General features: G+C 47.8%; 1 protein-coding gene across 15 annotated transcripts in view; it reads right to left on the reverse strand.

Annotated features, from left to right (window-relative positions):
* The window catches only part of EXOC6B (exocyst complex component 6B), a 237,117-nt gene extending 215,368 nt beyond the window's left edge, over positions 1-21,749 (reverse strand). For 14 of the 15 annotated variants that reach the window (XR_003254712.1, XR_003254711.1, XM_026072696.1 and 11 more), the window contains exons 1-5: positions 21,595-21,747; positions 14,068-14,115; positions 12,347-12,437; positions 12,193-12,238; positions 8,316-8,520 (exon numbers count right to left, since the gene is read on the reverse strand). Coding sequence is in view for 13 of the 15 variants with exons in the window: in XM_026072696.1 (XP_025928481.1) it covers positions 8,316-8,520; positions 12,193-12,238; positions 12,347-12,437; positions 14,068-14,115; positions 21,595-21,726 (522 nt within the window). In the remaining 2 variants the exon portion in view is untranslated. Of the gene's footprint in view, positions 1-8,315; positions 8,521-12,192; positions 12,239-12,346; positions 12,438-14,067; positions 14,116-21,594 lie in introns of all 15 variants that reach the window. The other variant, XM_026072704.1, reaches the window with a different exon arrangement.
* Positions 21,750-22,858: the final 1,109 nt, after the last annotated feature.

Consider the following 22,858-nt stretch of genomic DNA (forward strand, 5'->3'; position numbering starts at 1 on the left):
GCTGTCACCTTTCCCCAAACCGTCCTCCAGTCCAGACCCCCCCCACCCCGCCGCCTCCACATCCTTTCCCACGCGCGCTCTGCCAGAGCCGGCACGCCGCCCGCCCTGCGGGTCCGACTCCCGTCCGCTGGAGACGTGTCACCTCCAGGGCTGGCACGTCCGCTGGAGACCGGCGCACCGGGCAGCGCCTTCCTTTAAGCAGCTCTCAGGCTACATAATTAAAACCACAGAAGCAAGATCAGTGAGAATTACGATGCTGAATGCCTGCAGCGCGGGGCGAATAAAAGAGAAAAAAGCGTAACTGCACCTCTCTTCCCAGCTACAGCGTAATAACCGCAATAGCGATTGCTAACGGCCCAGCAGAGCAAGGAAGAGATGGTTTTGCCTCGGCTTGGCACCGCTCTGCTTCGCTAGGCTTTCTCGGCAAGCGTACGTGTTACGACAGTTGGAAGGTAAAGGATTTATTTCAAGAAGCATCTCTGGGTTTCAAGGGTTTCGACAGACCTAAGAGGCAGCCGCGCAAAAAGCTGGTGCAGCATCTGGTCGCCCCGTAGTTAAACTTTTGATTTTATGATGTAGCCACGTCCGCAGAAGGCGCTGGATACGCTACTGGGGATAACGCGGTCCCCGTGGCCGTTAGTCATACACATGCTGAAATAAAAAAGGCCTGTGATTTAGCAGTTTCATTTTTGAGGTCATAAAAAGAATTCAGAGGAATACCCATTTATTAATAAAGTTCCTGTACAGTATAAATTTTAAATGCCGACTTAAAGGCAGAGAATTCCTCTTAAATAAACAGAGAAACCTTCCACAAAAAGCCAGGAAACTCTAGGAATAAAAAAAAAAAGTCCTTTTACGATAATAAGCACATTTGCACTCAAATTATGCGGTGTGGGAAGGAGGAGAGTTAAAGCACAAGGAAGCACCAAGACCTCAACCAAAGCGCGCCGGGGAACGGGAACGTGCTCACATCTGCAGCTACCCCCGTTGCCAGCCCGCGCGGGCGGCCGGTCCACTGGGGAGGGTTTTTTTAGTAGCTGCAGGTCTCCTGGGACAGAGAAAGTGAAGAGCCTGGGGGTGTCTCAGCTCCCAAACACACCCAGGAACGCGCAGGCTCCCCTTGAGCACTCGCAGCTTGGAGAGAAGGTGTTTTGAACTCAGAGCAGGTCTCCTCAGCTTTTGAATTATAGACTTTTCTGCAATGTTTTAATTCCGTGCAAAACGGTATCTTTTTACTCGTTTTCTCGAGTCGGTTTGCGCGGCAAACGATGCTGAGGACGAGCGACCTGAAGGCTTCTGCGACGCTCACCCGTCTCTCTCCTGGGTTGCAAACCCTCAGCGCGAGCAGCTGCCGACGACGTTTCCATCAAGTCGCTTAAGCCACCGCAGAACTCGCRCGGGTTCAAAAGCGACATCTCCGCTAAATAGTCCGAGCGCGGTAGCGATTTCTCCGCTGTGCCAAACATCCCCTTGTACCGCTGCTTCGTCCACATCACCCGTCCAAAACCTGCAGCTGAGAACATACTCTGCCATCGGGTTTTTAACGTAAACAGCCCCAGAACACACATCTCCCTCCTTAATACGGCAGTACAACACAGTGGACAAGCAATAGCATCAAAGATTAAGCAGCTCTCGTTGCAGGAGTTTACCAGAAAATAAGTTTCTGCTTTACAAACCTGCCCGGAAGGGGGGAAATACCGTTTCCTTGTCCTGACTTCTGCTCTGTAAATAGTCACCGCATACTCAGCCACCAGCCTGACCTCTATAAAAGGCTCTCCTCCCCGCGCTGGAGACGATAAATTCTCCTTGCTTTTATTAAGCAACGTTATTCTACTTTTTGTGCTTGTTACAGAAAACCTTTGGAACAAGAGACCCTGTTTAAAACATCTGGAAGTTCAGATCGAAGGGATCCTCTCGCAGTCCTCCGTCAGGTCTTTAAAACACAACTTCCCCGGGAGCCGACGCACGCAGGGATCTTCCAAAACGCTAAAAGACTCAAGCTTGGCATTGGCGTAGACAGCCCACGTGGCAGGAGACCCTGCGTTTTCACTGAGGCCCATGCACGCACACGAGCTTTGGAGAGCACCGACTTCTGCCAAGGGACCGACGCACAGTAGGAGGAGGACGTTCCTCGCACAGCGCACCCAGAGGAACGCAGTTAAATCTCATTTCCCCTAACACACACATACAAAGCAAAAACAACTTCCATATGCACTGCAGAAGATCACATAAAGTTTAAAAAAAAAGTCAGAGATGAGGATAATTAAGAACACTGCACAACCGGCATTTTTAAACATTTTTCCGGGCCAGCAAAAGGCCACCGAGCAGCGCGTGGAGCGCCAGCAGCGCCCCGCAACCACGTCCCCGCAGCCCCGTGCCGTGCGGGAGCCGCTCCGCTGCCGGGGATCAGGGTGACGCGCACGTCTTGGCGTTTCAAACGAAGACCGGGCACGGCACCAGATTTCCCAATAACACCGGAATTGCCACGTGCCGCGTCTCCACTTACCGCCATCATTTCAAACAAACGAATGCAGCCTTTCAGTTGAAGCGAAACGTTGTTCTTTGTGCTATTTAAATAAATGAATCCCACGTCATTTACCTTTTCGTGCATAAGAGGTTCGGGAGCTTTTTGCATTGGCATTTACTTCCAAGCTGTGCGCAAATTCAGTTTTCAGAACCGCGTCTCCTCGGCTTTTACACATTATAACTCATAAAAAGGCCATTTACAGAAATTAGACGGGAACGTTTTTATTACAATATCAGTGTATTGAAGGTGACTTTCAAAAAAAAAAAAAAAAGGATTAAAAAAAAAAAAAAAAAACAGCCATCAGATTCTCAGGAATCACCACCAGTATGCAGCTTCTGCTCCACGTTCCTAGTGGAAATGCAGACTGAGACTCAGTTTTGGTTGTAAGAACAAACTGTAGCAGAGAGCAAACAAGGCGAAAAAGCTCGCATCCCCAAAGCGTTCACCCCAAATCCAGGGAACTCGAGGCCAGAACTAAATTTAAACCCAGACACACCTAAAATATTGAAGCACGCAGCTGGGTGCTCAACAGCCTTAACACGGCCCCGTAAAGACTGAGCACAACGTCCCGGCAGCCACAGCGAACGCCTGGTAGCAACTGTCATCTCCAATCCGAGCGACCGCAAAAATATCTCCTCCCGCACTTCTCGTCCATGGGATTTTCTCTTCCTAAGGCCAGCTGCGTTGGATCCTGCGCCACTGAACTTCTCTACACCAAAGAAAAGCACAGCGCTGCCCTGGCAGCCACACACGACCACGTACGCTGCAGTGATCTCTGTCCAAGCTATTTGCAGGTGAGAAAGCCCGTATTAAACACGCGGCGAGGTGCACGGTACGTTATGCTCTGACCGCTGCAAGGCAGGAGGACTACACTGTTCTGGGATCTGCGTGTGAAGCCAGGGAAGTCATTTAAACCTCAAATCTGGATATTTTCTTTCAAAGGAGTCGTTGCATTCCTTACAGGGCTGCTGCTAAAGCGTGTTCAGAAGCGCTTCGTGTTCTTCAGATGAGCATCAGAACGGCATTGCTGTCAAAATCACATTAACGTTTCGCTTGTGCACTAAATTGCATCACTGTGCAGCTTCTTTGCCCTGTTTCCGAGAAGTGTTTGCACACACATCAGCGGTTGACATTTTCTGCCACGCTGTAGGAAGACTTACCTGCACAGACAGGACACAGACAACACCACCGGTCACCAAGAAAAGTAAACATCACTTTAAAAAAAAACAACAACCAGACCACCAAAAAAGCCACACAGCTGAAACATCAACCCAGCCCAGTTTGTGCCAGGAGGTCACCACCTATTAAACATCAGCTTTGACGGCACGTCCTACCGAGGCTATTAAAAAAAGCTAAGAGCAAGCTGGTGTGCCTCCACGTATTTGCAAGGCATGCTGAACATCTTGGCCGTCCTGACAAGCTTTATCCGATAATGGCTTTTGGACGGGTTATTCTTGGCCCCCTGTGTGGAAGCATTCACAGTGCTTACGCTGGATATTTTGCATGCAGCACCATCTTCAGTGACCTCTTTTGCGTGCCTGACATATTTCAGACGTTAAGCTAGATAATAAAACCACATTCCGGATATCAGCAAGTGTTAATAAGATGTAATTCATTCCTGGCAAGGCCAGGACTCGGATCTTAAGAAAACAAAAACAAAACACGCACACGCAGGTTCACAGGGCTGAAGTCCAACACAAGTTCAAATGCACTGAGCTACTTTCATCTTTTCGAGCGCTGTATAATTAACAGCAACATTTGGAATGGAGCAGATTCCCCTAGAACCATAGGTAATAAAATTCAGATTTAAAAAAAAAAGAGGAGGCAAGGAATCAATGAGAGCTCATCATTTGTACGTTGAGAATATAAGGTTTCGTGGCGCTCTGCAAGATCCTTCCAGTTCCTGCGCATGGCCAACCCCAAGAACGTCTCACTCGACTTCACCCCACCACGGGTTTCCTGTCCAAAAGAGGGGCCAAGGCGCTGCCTGCGTCTCTGACTGCCGGCCGGCAACGCAGCAACGGCTCCGAGCGCTCCCAGACAGATCCTTCTGATTATCACAAAATGAAATTTTCAGCTCTTGTCATCATCGGCCTCAGATTTGTAACGTTACAAAAACACGGTTTCCTCTCCCCATTGTATCAACCCCTACTCCATTCCCGCTGGTGAAATCAAGCAATTTTACAAGAATTTATATGACGCTAATTTAAACCGAATGTATTGAGCTGCCAATCGCAGTTCCGCAGCTCCTCCAGGCCTCCCGCCAGCGCAGCTCGCTTCCCAAGCGGCTATCAATCACCGGCAGCCAGCTGAGCGCCGCGAGCCGGCGCTGCCGGTGACACCGGCAGGGCGAGCGCTGCCCCTCGCCGCCAGCGCAGCGACGCAAAGCGACCCTGGGCAACCGGAGACTCGCAAGGCTTCAGCTCTTCACCGCTTCCAAGGGTTCAAGCGGCCCGTGACACTCTCTGCGGGAATAAACCTAGCAGGCAGGTCAAACCGCGGTGTCGTTTCCAGCTCCACGTTAGCACCTGGATGCGGCAAACAACTCGCTTCCCAAGCTGCTGTGCAGCAACGGCACGTATTTGCCGTCAAAGAGCCAGCAAGTCCTACCTCGAAGGTAACTGCCTTCCCACGGACGACGAAGAAAACCCCCTTTAGAGCCTGCATCTCGCTCTCGCAAGCCAGCAGGAGACTGGGACTCGGGGGAGGTTGAAGATGATGTTTGCCAACGGATAATACAGTAAAAGTATACTAACACCGTCTAGATGTTGGCTTCTCAGCAAGTCTCGTTTTGACGCTCCTTTGCACCAGCCCAATTCAGTCTGTATTTTATTAGCCTCTACGTGGAAGAAAAGAAAAACTTTTCCACTTAAGTATTTTTCTACTGAAGACATTCAGACACTCAAGCTCTGATGTACCCAAAACAGAGATGCTGGCAACATCAACAAGGAAGAAAAAAAAAAAAAAAGTCACCACAACGCAGAGACAATCCAATTTAGAAATATTTAAAGTCCAAAATGGCTGTAAATGAGCAGAAGGTGGCAAAGGGCCAAGAATTTCTGGAAGCATATAAGGCAGTCATGGGGGAGGTGGGGGAGAGAAGGAATAGAGAGTCCAGCTAAGGTTAGGTCAAAGTAGTCACCACGTTGGTGGTTGAAATAGCATCTAAACTTGAGGAACAAAAAATGAATTTAAGGGAACCCTAAAACATTAGTAGTTGAAATCGATATTAAGGGACAAAGGCTAAGAGCAGAGAAAGAGTCTAACACCCAAGAACAGAGGGAAAAAGAATGGGTAAGAGATGCTACAGAAGAGGAAGGAGAAGGAAAAACTCACTCTTTGGAGGTTTTGCTGGATGCATAACCGCCTACTGGCTCACCCCAAGAGCTTAGATAGCCCACTACTGCAAAACCAAGGACAAATCCCACCAAAAAAGGGCAAGAACAGCACAAGAAAATACAGTACTTTGCCCAAACCCGATCTGACAACAGTGAGAAGTCAGGAAAAGACGCTTCTTGAGCCTAGCACCAACTGTCCCATCAACAACCTGCCAGGAATCTCTTGGAAGTCCTCGTCCAATCTGTCCTTGAAACCATGGAAAATTCTTCATCTACAGTGTCCTTTGACAAGCAGTTTCATAGATCTATCACCCACAGAGTGAAAAAAATACTTTTTTTCATTCTTTCTTTTTGGCTTCTTTCAAGCTGGCTGTTTTCACTTGATGGGCCCTAGTGCTTTTACTGGAATAGGGAAGGAGCAGCCAGTCCCCACTGAACCCTCCAAGTCCTCTCACGATGATGCATGTTGCAAGTCAGGCAAGGAGGAGGAAGGGTGAGAAATGGTGAGAGAAACACCAAGACAGAGCCCGTGACAGAGAAAAAGATCCCAGTAGAAGTGAGTGCAACTTTTCTAGCTTTGCTGGATGGTAAAAAGCCAGACTTCATTAGGGCAAGAGACAGAAAAACAACRGAAGCTCTCCCCAGGGAGCAGAAGGGATGGGAGGGAAGCAAAGAAGCATTCGAGAGCTCCAAAAACTCGAAGGCAACAGAGTGCGAAGCTATGAAATACACGGATCAAAAGACAGCAGCAAGGGAGGCATGGAAATACCTATGGGAGATGACGGGGGGGGATTTTCTCAGAATTGGTCTGCCTAAGCAGCCACGGAAGCRCGGCTGAATTTGCACATCCGCGCCCTCTCTCTTCCCCGGTTCTCTCTGCCATCGGCACATGATGCTGTTAGGTTTAAATAACCATTCTCGCCCTCCCGATGGCATGACAACACAACTGGAAAATAAAACAAGACGACACAACATCTGCACCTTCTTATGTCTCTATAATTGGTAAATATCCTTGACAGGATACAAAGAATTTGTTTACAGAGGAGCACGTTCATTGCATTAACCAGGCATCAAAAGACAACAAAAAAAGAAAAAAACTTCAGCGCCATAATGAACAAAAAAAGAGCTTTTTGTAAACAACTGGTGTCCTAGAGACTGTTATATCAGGTAAATTCAGAACACCACCACCACTGGAAATACATAGAGAAAACATGAGGAGGAAGGATCTTGCCAGACATTGCCAYCATGCATGCAATGACATCCCCAAGAGGATGCCAAGATCACGGCCATGTTGTCTGCAGATTCGGAGAGACTAATTTAATTTAATGTAACAACTAATAGAGGTTAGCAAACATCTTTGTCAAGTCATAGAACGGCATCTGCTCATAGCTGTATTACACAACATACGGGTTGGGTTGTTTTCTTTAAATAAGAGAAAGATTGAGAAGACAAAGCAGCAGATATACTGTAAATGAAATCMATTAATAGAAATCCTCAAGGCAGAACGTTTTATAGGAAGGATGGCATTTCTAAGACAGAAAAGTGAACTTGTCTGTACCTCTAACCGTACACATAACAGCACGATTTTACATTTTGTGAAAGGTTATGGCAAAAGTCCTTCCCATAAATCAGCAAGTCCCAGCAGACAATTGCTACCAAAGGAAGTGGTTTACTGCTCAAGAGATGCAACATTTCATTACCAGCGAATCTGAATTTCATCAAAATAGCAAAGCTCTCCTAACAGACAGCATGAGCAACACTCTCCAGTTGTAATACGAAAGGCTGTTTTGAAATTCAAAACTAGAATATTAAAGAAGAGCAGAAAAAAGCAATTCTGTTTTAATACGTGCATGGGTATTATACAATTAATCAGGTTCATCTTTTACAGACATGAACTGCTAGGCAAATATAAATAAGCCACAATAAAAGTGTACTTAGTATTTGAAAATTAGTTCAAGAAGAAAAAAAATTAAACTGTGGTTAATACATGTATTTTTATTGCTTTACCCTGAACCTGGGAGATCAACACTGGTGCGTCTAGGTCTCCCAGTTGTCACCAGGCACAGGAGCACCAATGCCCCTGCTCCGCTAAGTGGAAAACAGGCACTACGCATCCCGGCCACGCATGCCAGGCTGGGTACCAGGAATCTATGGCAAAATACAGGTGGAGGAAGAAGAGGGCAAAAATGTATTATCGCTTTTCAGTGGTATAAAAAAAAAAAAAAAAAAAAAAAAAAAAGTGGAAAATAAACTCTCGTAGCAGCCCCAGAACAAAGAATCTTGCTGTTTCACCAAGCAACACAATTACTTCAATATTTAAAATAAAGTTAAGTTGAAGTCTTCACTGCCTTGGCATAGGAGAAGTAGAGCTTAGTTTAACGTGACTGCGATACGCCTTTCCCTTTCCAGAAAGCAGCCCCTGCTACCACCCAGCCACCCCGAGTCCCTACCTGTTTCATTGCCRTCTCTCCAATCTTGTCAGAGTGCTTACGGATGCTCTCCAGGAAATCCTTGAGGTCTGACATGGAAACTTCTTTTATCTCTTCGCGCAGTTTGGGAATGTTATCCACCATGATCTTGCAGAAGCGGTAGTGGCTCACCTGGGGCAGGTACGTGTGCTCCAGGTGCTCCAGYGTCTTCAGCGCAGGGTAGTGCCTGGGGAAAGCAAGCGAGGCAGATGCAGAAGAACGAACGGCTATTTCCGCTCCGCTTCCCCTCCAAAGCGTGCATTAACAGTRCATAATTCAAGACACCTAAGGATCTCGGCTCTGTACCAAGGAACATAGAGCTGAGCGTCCACGTAGCCATAAAAGAGCATCATTTTCCTTTCGAGCTTGGCAAACCGAAGTAGGCAAAGGCTGAAGTGGTGGCTCTGAGAAGCAGAGTTCCCATATCTGCGCTTGCTTTACTGCACCAGGCTGCGGTGCAAAGTCACTTGAGATCGTGCCTGTCCCGCACCCGGTCAGCACCGTCGGGCCGGTCTTCCCGACCTCCTTTCCTAACTCATTTCCCAGGTGAGGGCTATGGGAGCGGGTGGGTGGACGTGCACGTGCACGTGCACACCAGTGCCCTGCTGTCAGACCCAGGACACAGACGGTGGTAGAAGGGACCAGTTTCAACTCAGTTTTCTAAACTCAGCCTCTCCCTTAGAGGGGGAGAATTAAATATAGCCACTTTGACAGAAGCTGCTGAAGCTTCGGCGAAGAACAGCCCAGGCCAACGTGCCTTGGCGGGGCCTCGCGGCGCCCGCGGGAAGCGCCCGCTGCACCCGCCTGCCCTGCCCAAGGCTCCTGCCGGCTCGCTTCCCGCAGACGCCCTGCCTCCRTTCCCTGCGGGAAGATGGGAGCAGGGAGCCTTTCCGAAAGGAGGCCGGGCACTCTAGGAAACGCAGGGCTCTCGCGCTGCTGCACCGGCGTTTGCAAACGGGTTTTGAGCGAGCAGCGCACACCGTGAGATGGCGTGGATCTGACGGAGGAGAAAATACACTGTCAGGGAACCAGCTAGGAAACATTAACAGGGTCTACAGAAACATGGTTATGAGCAACACCAGGTCATGGGCTCCTCTAGGGCGAATTAAGGCAAGTTTAGCTCAGACGACTCCGTCGGGAAATGGATACGGCATTATTCAAAGCAACACCAGAGAGAAGAAATTAAGCAGGCAGACTAGAGCCACGGTTAATCCTGCTGCAATCACCTGCCGGTTACACCCCGAATCTGGGGGGCTGGAGAAAACGTTTAGTTAGAAGAAATGTATCCCTGAAAAAGCCCGGCACCCAAATCCCCACTCGAGGTAATTCTTGCCTCAATTCCCCTCAGGTCCACAGGGAAGTTGTTTTAACCAGAAGATGCCTGGCCTGTTAAGAACACCGAAAGYCCAACGGCTTAATCCTGTAACCCGGTCACTGTTTATACTGCAGCGAGGTACGGAAMAGCTATTTGCAATAAAACGCAATCCCCTCTGGAGAGAAACTGAAGGAGTGCACAGAAAGGCAGGAATTAACCAGAGGAATAAACACACGTTGGGGTTTTGTTATATTTTAGGACATTGTTTGTTGAACTAGAAGAAGCTAAAAYGTAGCCTGCGGGGACAGCGCGTGTTCACCGACGGGGTCCACAACTGCCTGCCGAAAATAAAGCCTAAAACACATGGCAGCAGAGAAAAGTCGAGCGGTGTTCGGGTTTCGGGAGTGCGGAGGCCAGCAACAGCCGCCGGCAAAGGCACACCGCCGCGGGCTCCCCGCCACGCGCTATGAACRGGATAAAGCATTCCCGTCTCTTGCTGCCTGGAGACCATCAACACAACGGGCTGCTGAAGGGCAGGAGCGCGGGATCCCTCCGGAGGCTCRCCGAAGCGGGCGGGCTCCCCGAAGGCACGGCTTTCCCGGCGGGCTTCAGCTCTCGCATCTGTCCGTCAGCAGGATTCCTTCCTTGCTCAACCGACAGGCTCCCGCGCGGACCTCTCTCCCTCATACCTCCCTCCATCCTCCATCCAGGGTCTGGCAGAGCCTCTCCTCCCTTTCCAGTGAGCAGCCTGGTGTGTCCCAACCACTGGGGCAAACAGCTCTTTCCATCACTTCCTTAAATTTTGGACAACGGAAGAGGAAATGTTTCTCCGCACCTCCCCTCCTTGCAGGTGGCACAGCCGCCCGTCAGGGTTCGGACCGTGCTTCRTTCCCCGTTTCCAGCTCAAGTTTCTGCATTTGGCAAACGGCCGCATTCATTTCCATGAACACCACGCGGCAAACGGCGCATAATTCACTTCGTCCAGCTCGGAAGAGCTGAGTTCATTCAGCCCCAATGCGAAGTCTACCACCCCGGCGCGGCTGGCTACTCGAAACCTGAGGCTTGCTCTAGCAGCCGACCCCCTCGCTGGCTGTCGTGAAATGATATACAAGCGAGACAGGGCGCAGACACACAAATATTTAATATGTTGTGCTGCGTTTGGTGAATGAAGTCATCAAATCAAGACAAAGGAGGGTGGGAAAAAAAAAGAAAAGAAAAAAAGAAAAAAAAAAGCCAAGGGTTCAGATTCTTCTTAAATGTGGCTTTCAGCTTCTATTTGTTTCAAAATGAACCAAGCCAACGAGGGGAGGGGGAAGAAAGATGCAATTCCTAGAACCAGACCCTGGAAACACTATCCAGAAAGAGGGAATCGAATGGCAGGCGAACTCCCTTCAGAAGTTCACAGCCCTGCGAGCAGCGCCAGCTCCCCACCCCACATCTGTCAGCGGGTAAAAGCCCCTCGCTGTTCCCATAAACAGGCTAAACACTTGGACAGACTCTGCGCTGCCTAATTCTGTGCTCAGACATTCGGCGAAAGGAAGGGATAGCGCGGCGAACGCCGCAATAAGCTCTCGGTAACTTCTCTGGCCGGCCCATCCTTCAGGAGCAATGCTTATCTGTTTATCCAAGGCTTCTGGGGACCAAGGACCAYGAACAGCAGCGGAGGCAGGAGAGGAAGCGTAAAAATACTCCCATCCGATYAGCTATCGCCCCGTTCGAAACATCTGGCTTGTTCTGCGTTGTTTATGTGACGGATGGCAGGCAGAAAACAGGCAGCAAATCGGATCGCGCTGCCTGCCTGGCGTTCAGCTGGGTCCCRCTGTGTTTTAAGCTAACCTCTTTCTACCAGCCGCTCTTTGCCCAATTTGCCACCCCCGGAGCTACAGCACTATTGCAAACTCCCATGCTGCTTAAACAAATCCTCCCCCAGAAACCCAGCCATGTAAATACCCTGAACCCTGGTTTAATTCTTAAGGAACACAAGAGAGAGAGAGTGGGAAAAATCCAGGATTTACAGCTCGTGATCTCTAAGCCAAAGTCCTTTAGCTGAGCTCACTCTTCTGAGCAACAATTAATCCTACCACAAAATAAGCCGTATGCCTTCTCATCAGCTTCTCCTACCATCCCACGCAACATTTCGCAGGCCTTTGGCTTCCATTCACGCTGGATTCTCCCAGAGAATATCAGTTTTTGTATTATGACTTTCCTAGGATGAAATTTAATTAATAACGCACAAGTACTGAGAGCCATGCATTGATTTGGGAAGTCCATCACAACAGTGAGCTTTCATGAAGAAAGTGAACATCCATCTKAATTAAAAAGACTAACACAAAAAGAAATCAGAGGCTGTTGCAATCACAGTTCTACTCCGTACCATAGGAGGCTGAGCTATACTGTGAAGATACTGGCCAAAAATCAGATAACTTAACTTGGGAAGGCTGATTTCGAAGTCCTAAGTTTTGAGAACCTCTTTGTTTAATTAAACACACAGAGAGGGTGCTTTTCAACGCTTCCAACATAAATTTTATGTAGACTGACGTTTACCTTTTAGATTTCATTTGCTCTCGCAGTTTGCTGTACATCTCCAGGACTGGAAAGACAAGAAAAATACACAAGCATTGAGACAGAAGCATAAAGAARAGAGACCTGAATTAAAATAGACAGCTGTACAAATAAAGAGCAATTTCAGATTCCTCACCAGGAAGACACAGTGTCAGCTTATCAACCGTCGCCGAGATATTTCTCTGTTGTAATCGACATTGCTTCAGCTCTTCCATTGCTATTATCAACTTCGGAAAGGGAAAAAAAAATTACAGTGAGAATAGTAAACACACAGAGCAGAGAGAATATAAGCTACTTGGCACTTGTCATGAACATCCAAACAGTAGATTGACAACGAAGCCTCCTCTGATAGCTGCAGAGCTCGCTGGACATTGCAAAGCATTGCTTACATAGGGCRCACAGGCAGCTTCGGGTTGTTTAATCAAGTAGCAGAAGCGTTCTCTAGTCTAATTTAGAGCAAGCAAGCAGCAAAACCAAAGGCATCAAAATACCAGCCCTGTAGCACCTCCTGTGAATTCCAAAAATGATTTCCCCTTCCCATTTTATTCACCTTTTTCCTACTCCCTCTCCCTTTTCAAGCTTCTCTTTTCTAGTTCTTCTAAAAGACAGGATGTGGCCGCTCATTCCCAGAGGAATTCTTACCATCATAAACCAACAATGATTTTTAAATCCTCGCTCTTCAATAGAAAAACCTGGATAAGGGCACAACAAGGATCARCCATCACAAACAAAAGAAAATTCTTTAGCTTCATTGTTTGAAAGAGGCTGTTCGGAGTTTTGTCCTTTAGACTACTGACTTATCTCCACAGTACCCACGTGCTTTACACTGTCATCAGACTGAGTTTGTAAAGTCCTTTGGAAAATCCCAGGCTCTTCTACTTTCGGAGGTGAATCCTCCATTCAAGGTAACATAGTGGTATGTTTTGCTACYCCCTCCCTAAAGGGTGTTTCGGTCTCTCATCTTCAGTAGAATAATCAGTCCGATCTGGTCCAACACGGATATTTTGTTTGGCTTTTGACTGCAGCGCAGCCCTATAAAGAGTAACGGGTGCACGTACTCTCAGTGAAACGAGGTCTGGGTGTCTGGGAGGGCAGTTAAGAAGGGAAATAGAAAAGGCACAAAGAATAGAAGATTTATACGGAATATGGGTCAAGCGACGAGACTCATCAGGAGGAAATGAAAGAGACGGGAGAAAAGACCTCCTCTGGGAGCTCTCATGCATCTACGTGCTAGGCACTCGCAAAACTTCAAACCTCGGTGCCGTCACTCAGCACTCAGCTCCGTCACCCACCTCCGAAGACCCTTCRGTTTATTACTATTCCTTTAATGATGAAGAGGCAGAAGAATGAACGTGGTTAGAGGCAAATCGCACCCAAGGCATATTCAATCATTTCCTCTCTCCATGCCTTGATGCCTCTGCCCATGCAGCAAAAAAACCGCACCGGCCGTAATTGCTGCCATACAGCAGGGCGAAGCCGGCGCCTGACTCCGCAGCTTATATTGTCACAAGCGATCACCTTCACCCGCCCGGGGGGAGGCAGCAAGCCCACAGCCTCATTACTGCTGCTTCAAGCGCCTCTTACTTTCCAGGGTTTGCCTTCCACTAGCTTTTAATCCACAGGCTGTAAAAAAGAAGAAAAACCACTTCCTAACTCTCTCGCGCAACTCACGTTTCATACAGAAAGGCAAGACACGGCAGAGAGAGTTATTAAAATGTAGGATAGCAATGTCACGTACGTTATCAGTAGGGCGGACGGATTAGAAGTGCTGAAGCTCAGTGTCATTCGCTGTGAGCTAGCGCAGCCAAAGCACGAAAAAGCAAAAGGGAGAGACGGAAGGACGAACGCAGCACTTACTTCTTTCCCTTCGTTCTGGAGCTTTCGGTTGGTGTCCGTCACTTGATTCTGTGGGGTGCGGGGGGGAAGAGAAAGAGCACGTCTACATGTAAATCAGGATAATGTTTTTCACAAAAAAAAGAAAAGAAAAAAGAAATCATAAGCAAATACCATCACTTTTCACACAATGTTGTCTTGCGTAGCATAAAACACTCGATTAGCTCATTTAATTGCCATCACCATACTGACATGCTGAAGGATGTCAACAGCAGCCCAGCAAACACGGAGGGCAACACGAGGGGATTTTCTTGCTTGTTATTACAGAAAAGCAGAAGGCAACAAGAGTTAATGCTGCTGCATGACAGCCTCAGAAAGCTGTAGGACCAAGTGGTCCAAACGTAGGACCAAATGGGCCAAATTCTGTAGTAGATGCTCACATGGATTCTCATCTCAAAAAATTATTTTACATCAGTAGTAGAGGTAGGATACAAGTCTCATGGAATGAAATTTCCCCTCCCCAACGCCAAGTAAATTATAATTAGGTTTCCAATCCTCAATATCACAGCAAGAAAAGATAACTTCAATGTGTGCTTTACCTAAAAAGTTCAAATATTTCTCTCAGACCTAAAGACATGTCTCCCACGGGATCCCTCCTCCTGGCTCCCATAGAGTCACAGTCACAGAATGGATGAGGTTGGAAGGGACCTCTGGAGATCATCTAGTCCAACCCCCCTGCTCAAGCAGGTCACCTAGAGCACGCTGCACAGGATCGCATCCAGGCGGGTGAAGAAGTTTCTCCTCATGTTCAGATGGAATTGTCTGTGTTTCAGTTTGTGCCCGTTGCCTCGCGTCCTGTCGCTSGGCACCACTGAAAAGAGTCTGGTCCCATCCTCTCGACACCCTCCCTTCAGATACTTGTACACRTTGATAAGATCTCCTCTCAGCCTTCTCTTCTCCARGCTRAACAGGCCCAGCTCTCTCAGYCTTTCCTCATAAGAGAGATGCTCCAGTCCCCTMATCATCTTTGTAGCCCTTCGCTGCACTTGCTCCAGTAGTGCCACATCCCTCCTGTACTGGGGAGCCCAGAACTGGACRCAGTASTGCAGATGTGACCTCACCAGGGCTGAGTAGAGGGGGAGGATCACCTCCCTCGACCTGCTGGCAACACTCTTCCTGATGCACCCCAGGATACCATTGGCCTTCTTGGCCACAAGGGCACATTGCTGCCTCATGSTYAACTTGGTGTCCACCAGCACTCCCAGGTCCTTCTCYGCAGAGCTGCTYTCCAGCAGGTCAACCCCCAACCTGKACTGGTGCMGGGGGTTATTCCTCCCCAGGTGCAGGACCCTGCACTTGCCTTTSTTGAACTTCAKGAGGTTCCTCTCCGCCCACCTTTCCAGCCTGTCCAGGTCTCTCTTTACCATATGCCTTTATAAAAAAAAATTACATGTTTTCTTTGCTAACCTGTCTGCTTGAAGCTTCCACTTTCTGCATCACCCAAACAAATTAAGGCTCAAAGTTCAACAATCTCCCACTTTGCAAACTTTTAGCCCCCCTGGACTAGCAAGATCACGGCAGTTCAGCATTTTATGGCTSTAGGCCTCAGTCTGACTCTGTAAAAATACACAGGAGACCCAAGGTAACTTCTAAACGCGTCCAGCTAGAACGCAAGGAGGTTACATGCTATTTTGACAGCAAGCAGAAAAACGACTCTGGGAATTCTCCCGAATGCTCGTTCGAGTTTAGACAGGAGAAGGTTTGTAAGTAGAGATAACGTCTTTTATGGACCAGTTGGTACAGCCAAAAAAATTACACCAACACGCCCAGCTTCCGATCTTGAACAGCAGCAGCCAGTTACACAGCTAAATCCCCGCAGAGCAGCCCTGCTCAGGGCTCGGGTACCTCTGCAAGCCGAGGGAGGCAGAGCCGGTGCCGTCCAGGGGACCCTGGCGGAAGGAGGGAGAAAGCCGTAGTTTATAGCCTGGGATCAGGAAGAGGTAAACGGGAAGGGGGGAAAACAACCATGAGACCGGCCTGCCACGTTTTTTAACAGCAGGCTCATTTCACGGCTATTAAAATTGCAGATTTGCACTCCCAGGCTCACCTTCGTAAGACGTCACACCGGTTTCTAGCTTTGCCCAGGCGTGCCGCGCTGTGGAAGCCGCGGCTGGATCGGGAAGGGCATCGGCACGCTTTGTAAACCGGCTCACAGGCGCCTGCACGAGCTCTGCTCGTTCCAGACGCAAAAGCAACAGCAGAGCTGGGACCACAGCACGAGCAGCAATAAGGACCGCTCAAACCCTACTGAGGAACGTAAAGATCACACAAACCGACTTATAACCTTTGTTTGCAGTGGGAGAGCCTGGAAAGCCTTCCAAATCATCCCGACTTTTCCCTGTAAAAACGTTCCAGCCAACGGCCGGCTGATACCTCGCAACAGCGGCCGACACAGGTGCTGCAGAGACCTGCTGCTGCCACCAGAGCAGCGCAGCCGTGATTTCTGAATGCATTTATCACGAGCTAAGGAACGTCCTCAGGTATCTAGGAAAACGGCGTTCTCGTGTGAGCCAGCAGATTATGGATAGTGCATGGAGCAGCTGCAGTAGCAGAGCAAAGCAGGACAAACTGCCAGCTTCGAGGTGGATTCAGAAGATGACAGCCGTCCCTACATCTTTTCCGAGTGCACCACACAGCACACATTTCAAATAGGAGGCGAGCTGTATATTAATATGCATAATGTAACATATATTACATATATTAATATATATGGTATTGCTTCAATGAGCAGAGCCATCCAGCCTCACCATTTCCCTTTTATTTTCAATACCAGACACGCTGTTTATTAGTTTGCCACGATGGAAGAAGAGGATTCACCTCCCGATCTCCCCCTACACGATTTCAGGGCAGCATCTGCATCGCATTGCTCCCCCTTCTGCAGTAGCTTCAGCTCTCCTGGCCGCTTGCCTCGTGCAAAAACTGCTCATTTCCTCTACGATGTATTGAGATTTTAYGAGCAGGAGCACAGCATCTCTTCCAAAGATTATTTTATTTTCTTATATCCTGAAAATCCCACCAGGAAAGAGGAATCCATGTCAGGTAATTTAAAACTGCTCCCAAAATAATGCCAAGGGTGTACTAGTCTTCTATTAAAATTACATATCAATCCCAGCTAAGACAAGAAGTAAGAATATATCCTGCCCTTGCACACTGAGCRTTTTAGGGGGGCGAGAGGTGGCGTTTTGTTTTGTTCTTAAGAACTACATCCATACAGTGGAAAAAAACGGATTATTTGTATAGTCTCTCYGCAGGCACGCCGAAGCTTTTCGGAGGAGGAGATTTTATAATCCGAGACAGACGCGCAGCAAGGGGGGGACAGGCAGCAGGTGGGCACACGCCAGGAGCGAGGCAGGGAATCGAGCGCGGGCTCGCAGGGCGCTCGAGCTGTCGGTCCCTTCACCTACACGTCGAAAATGTGGCTTCAAGCGGGAGGCTCCTATACGTTATTCTGCTCTCGGAATAACAAGCCGCCCCGACCCCACGCTGCATCCAAGAGAAGGTCCTTCAAGCCAGCAGTTTAGCAACTTCCCGACGGGGGGCTGCACCCAAAACGCTGCGTTCATCACCCACCGGCGCCGTTCCCCACTCACGGATCAAACCCCGACGGGAAACCACCGCGCGGCTGCTGTCTCGGGCCGCCCCGCATCCTGCGGCGGTGAGGTCCAAGCCGGTTTTTGCGCGGGCGAAGGCGACCTTCCCCGCGCTTTAAGCCAGCTGCCTGGGTTTCATTAGACCTGCCTTAATCCAAATGCAGTAAGCAGTAAAAATTGCCTCATTTTCTCTCCCCGCTCCTAACTTCATAGATCTTAGGAGTCCGAGCACAGAGGCAGCAGGACTGCTGGGAGGGGGGATTAGCGCTGCAAGGGTCTTTTCAACRAAAAGCCGTTTTATTAATTGCCGTTCAATAGCGGCAGGTGTGAAGAGCTAAGCTCAGGCAGAAATAACCAGCCACGGAAAACGGGACAAATGACTAGACAGCGGCTCTTTGGAAAAGGACCCAGCGATCACAGTAAATCAAACTGAGGAACAGCCAGTKCCGTGCTGTTACTAAAAAAGCGTGCATCACGCCAGTATGTACAAACCCCCTGAAATACCCCTTCTCCTCCATTTCCCTGATGACTGATCACCTGCCCCAGGTCAGGAACCTGACTTAAAACAAAACAAAAMCCAAAAACAAATAACCCCCAAACCTACCAGCTGGAAAGACTTCAGAGCAGGAAAAATAAAAGTGATGAGAGGCCTAGAAAGCACGACCCTCTCGGATGGACTGAGACTACTCATTTTAGAGAGGACTAGACTGGAGAAGAACGTTACAACAGCCTCCAAACTGCAGAAGGCCGCCACAAAAAGCAGCAGAAATAATCTCTCTTCTGTGGCCACGACTGGTAGGAGAAAACTAGCAGAACTAAAGGGTAGGAAAAAAAGAAAAAAAATGTTTTCAACTACCTAACTTGAGTTTCCTAGAGCAGGGAGCATAGCGGTACCTAGGGGAACGCTAACATTAGACCAGGTTAGATAAAAATCCATCAGCAATGACACGGCCGAAGCAGAACTTGCCTTAGAGAAAGAGATGGACTAGTTGTTTCCTCGAGTTCGCCACCAGCCCCGTGAGTCTGGGATCCTTTCCCTTCCACACCTTGAATCATGTTTTCCAAATTGAACAATCCCAACGTATAATCTCTCCTCGTGTCTTTTCATTCCTACAATAACCTTTCTGAGATGGAATAACTACAACGGTACACGGTTGTCAAGATGTYGGGGTACTGGGAATTTGCAGAATGAGAACAACTCAACATTGCACTCCACATTTCCTAATAAGGAAGAAAGTCTGTGCAGTACAAGACTTGGGAACATTCAAGATGGACAACATAAAAAAAAATAATAATAAAGGCAAGATTTTCCTCTGAAACCCCATAAGAAGTTAAATGAGAAGTGTGTTAGCAAAACTATACTGKTAAAAAAATTAAAAACAAAAAAGCAAAGAATAAACAAATGTGAAAAAGTTTTGGTTCAATAAAATATTATGGTTTAAAGTCACCCAAATTAAGGAGATGCCTTTCTGAAGACATGTCCTATGTATTTCCAGTTAACTTAATCCTTTGTCAAAATGTAGATCACAAGCCAGTGACCCAGCGTCCCTTGAAAGAAACACAAGGTTTCTAGCGCAGAAATTCATTACTGAGGAGCTCACTTTGAGCAAGAAGAGTTCCCAGCTCTGCGCTAGACCTTAAGAGGCCAAGAATGATAGAAAGTTTAAACACAGAAAGCTTAACCATACAGTTCTGATCAGATTTCAGCTTGATTTGGGGCCACCTGAACTACAGCTGCCCTTTTCCCTCCATAGTGTGACGCTGTATTACACAGGGCCGGGTGAAGATGACACATCGAGCTCATATTCGGCATGTGCATTCGTAAAACCATGAAGCTGTTATTTCTACAAGTGTGGTATTATACAGAATGCCCCAAAGGTAGAAGCACATAACCGAAGATGCACACTAGCGATGCATTGCGGAGGGCATTTATTTTATACTTGCTTGCATGTACGTTCAAAGACCAGCGCTACTGAGAAAAAGGCCAAGATCAAATACAGAATGAATAGCTGGAACCAAACCCACACTCATCACTGGACCCACGGATGATCCTCTTGGGAAACCCTTACAAAGGGGATTCAGTATTTCTCAAATAAGCTTCTGTGTATATTTTTCCCATGTGCCGTTTTATAGATCGCATAGTAACGGAAATCAAGAGAGATCCTGAGGGTACAGAGATGGACTTCACAGTGCGCCACCAACAAAGTAGCTGTTTGCAGAATGGGAAACAGCAACAAGCCTTTACAAACAATGTGGGACTCCTGGCTAGAAACAATAGCTTTAAAAAAAAAAAAAGAAGAAAAGAAAAAAGCGGACTCCTTTCATGGTATTTCCAATGGCCTCATCCTGCAATCAACCGCTGGATGAAGCCTCGCCTTGGAAAAAGCCATTGCAATACAGTTTCTTCTGATGTCAGGAAAGCCCRCACAAAGAAGGTGTTCCTGCACGCATGCGTCGGTTTGTGGGATCGAGGCCTGCATTGGAAACTAGGCATCTGCTTGGAAAGGCCAGAGTTAACTCGGAAAAGCAACAGTCAGCACAGCTAAACTAGAGCTCTTAATTCTTCTCCAGAAAACTTGCTTTTCTGAGGCTTTTTCCCCTGTTCATGACTTTGTTTCCTCTAATTCTCATTGAACAGTCCTGCACGCTTCTAGACCAGCTTCCATACAGGTCCCTCTCAACAGGTCACACTCCGTTTAGTTAGCAAGATTAGCTGTACTGTTCTCTGGACACAACCCGCACCTTTTTGGGTGCCATGCAGTTCAGACCCATTCACTAAGCAATTGGGTTTTGGTTTGGTTTGGTTTGGTTTTGGGGGGTGGGGGGGGAAAGGGAGGCGTTAAATCCAGGTCACACCTTGCTGTTGAAGCTTGCTGAGAATCCAGTTCAGGAATGGAAGAGGCACACCATCTTCCCTTCCTCTGTTTTAACTTCTGCAGGAAAACGCGGAAGGTTCTCCAACCTCTGAAACTCACTGGTTAAGTCACTGCTATGCTTTTAAATATGCCCCAAACCATGTAATACTCAGATTTTAAGGCACAGCATCCAAGCTTAAATTGCAAGCCCACCCAACCCCTACACGTGGAAAAGCCTACAGTCTCTAGCTTCTACTCCCCACGATGCTGACTGGTTTCCTTCCCACTGCTTATCTACACTCCARTCCTACAAATGGCTTTTTCCCCATCCTACTGAACATAATCACTTTTTAAAGAAATGGGAAAATTCCACTTTTCCACACYTTTCTCTTGTATTTCTGCACAGCTTTAAAGGCTACAGTACTTGGAAAACCCGTCCCTAGCTCTAACCATTTTACCTTCTAGTTAAGGCAACAAAAACTGGAGATGCYACTCAAAGAAACAAGCTATGCCTTTGCTTACAAGCCAGTGTTTCAGTATTTAGTGATCCCAAGCATCCCTATTTACTTTTAACTACTGTTCCTTCTTACTCTGAACACACAATGCTCTGAAGTTCATTTGCTTTTTTAATATTAATATTTCGCTTGCCAACACTGGGCAGGTACCTGGTGGTTAAGGTCAGATGTGCATCAGAAACTTTTGCTGATCCGACTCAGGCAGAATTCCCGTTACAGATAGTATTGCACACCAGAACGGGCACTGGAGCAGATGCTGCTGTAGCAGCAGATGTGCTCTTGACTATAAAGCGTATTTTTGCTTAAGAAATCAGTATAAGATACACAAGGAAAAGCATGTCTCCTAATGTAGAACAGGCCTAGCCTTAATATTTCTTGTGCCTCTAATGCACCACAGCATTCCAGTTTGCCAAAATAGTTAAATTTCAGATGACTAACCCATTACTCTGGGAAGGAAGTTTTTTTGTTGCTGTTTTAAGATAGAAGGGAAATACTCCGGACAAAAGRAGACATTCACTTGGTTTCTCTTACCTTCAGTTTTTGCGCTTCACCCCTAACTTTCAGCAGCTCCGTGATGGAATCCACAAAGCCCTGGTAATGGAAGTTGCACATTTTTTCAATCTCGCGATCATGGTTTCTGATTCGTGCTTCCAATTTTTCCATGAAACGAGCGTGTTCCTCTCCATCATAGACAGACCTAAAAGAAGATGCCAGCGGGGGTCAGGATTCCAGTATGTGTTAGCGTCATTTCTTACAAGAAATACCCAGAACGTGAGCTTTAAAAAAAGTCTCCTGCGATAAAAGGAGAGCTCTGCTTATCACTTGCATACAGCTAGGCACCAAACCCAGGTTTGCAAATCTTTCTGTTCCAGCCTTTCTTCTTTTTTTCCCACCTGTCAAACACCAGCTTTGCGTTCCCTCAGAGATCACACCACGGCCAGCCCAGACCCGAATCATTTGAAACAAAGTCTTCATACTCTAGGTTTGATTTTCGATCATTATATGCCGCTGTCTGCTGTAACACAGGGCACCTCTCTGGCACAATTTGCTGGGTGTTCTTCAGGCTTCAAGGGGAAAGCCTTCTACAGAAGAACAGCATCTCTACAGCCGCCAAAATCCAGTCCCCTTCCCACCCCCACCTCTGCCAGCGCAGTCAGTCCTGCTGCAGAAAGACCAACATGGACCAAATCCCTATCCAACGGGAGGGGGATCCCCCAGGCCACGATATGGTGTACAGTGCATGCTGCAGATGACTCGATCTTTGGTACAACCAAACAACATTCATGTCCAACTGAAAGAAAAAAAAAAAATCTATCACAGAATCACAGAATGGTTGAGGTTGGAAGGGACCTCTGGAGAACATCTAGTCCAACCCCCCTGCTCAAGCAGGTCACCTAGAGCACGTTGCACAGGATCGCCTCCAGGCGGGTTTTGAACGTCTCCAGAGAAGGAGACTCCACAACCTCTCTGGGCAACCTGGTCCAGTGCTCTGTCACCCTCACAGTGAAGAAGTCCTTCATATTTTKTTAAAATCCACACAACTGGTAAGAGAAGCTTAAATTGCCGTGTTAAAACAAACCAGAAAAATGCTTTTTGTTCTGCACGTGCCCAGCGCGCACCGGCTGGTACTGAAGCTGATTTCCAACAGCTTTGTAAAGCAGCTCAGGACCCGGCTCTCCTGTCTGCAGGAAGACGGTTGCCATGTGGAGTCAATACGTCACGACTGCGAAACAAGCTAATGCTGTTCTAGCAAACAGACAGCTGATGTGACCCCCAGAAACGGTAGGGGATTGTG

The sequence above is a fragment of the Apteryx rowi genome, unplaced genomic scaffold, assembly GCF_003343035.1.
Source record: "Apteryx rowi isolate R43461 unplaced genomic scaffold, aptRow1 scaffold_35, whole genome shotgun sequence".
In the NCBI taxonomy this organism is placed as follows: domain Eukaryota; kingdom Metazoa; phylum Chordata; class Aves; order Apterygiformes; family Apterygidae; genus Apteryx; species Apteryx rowi.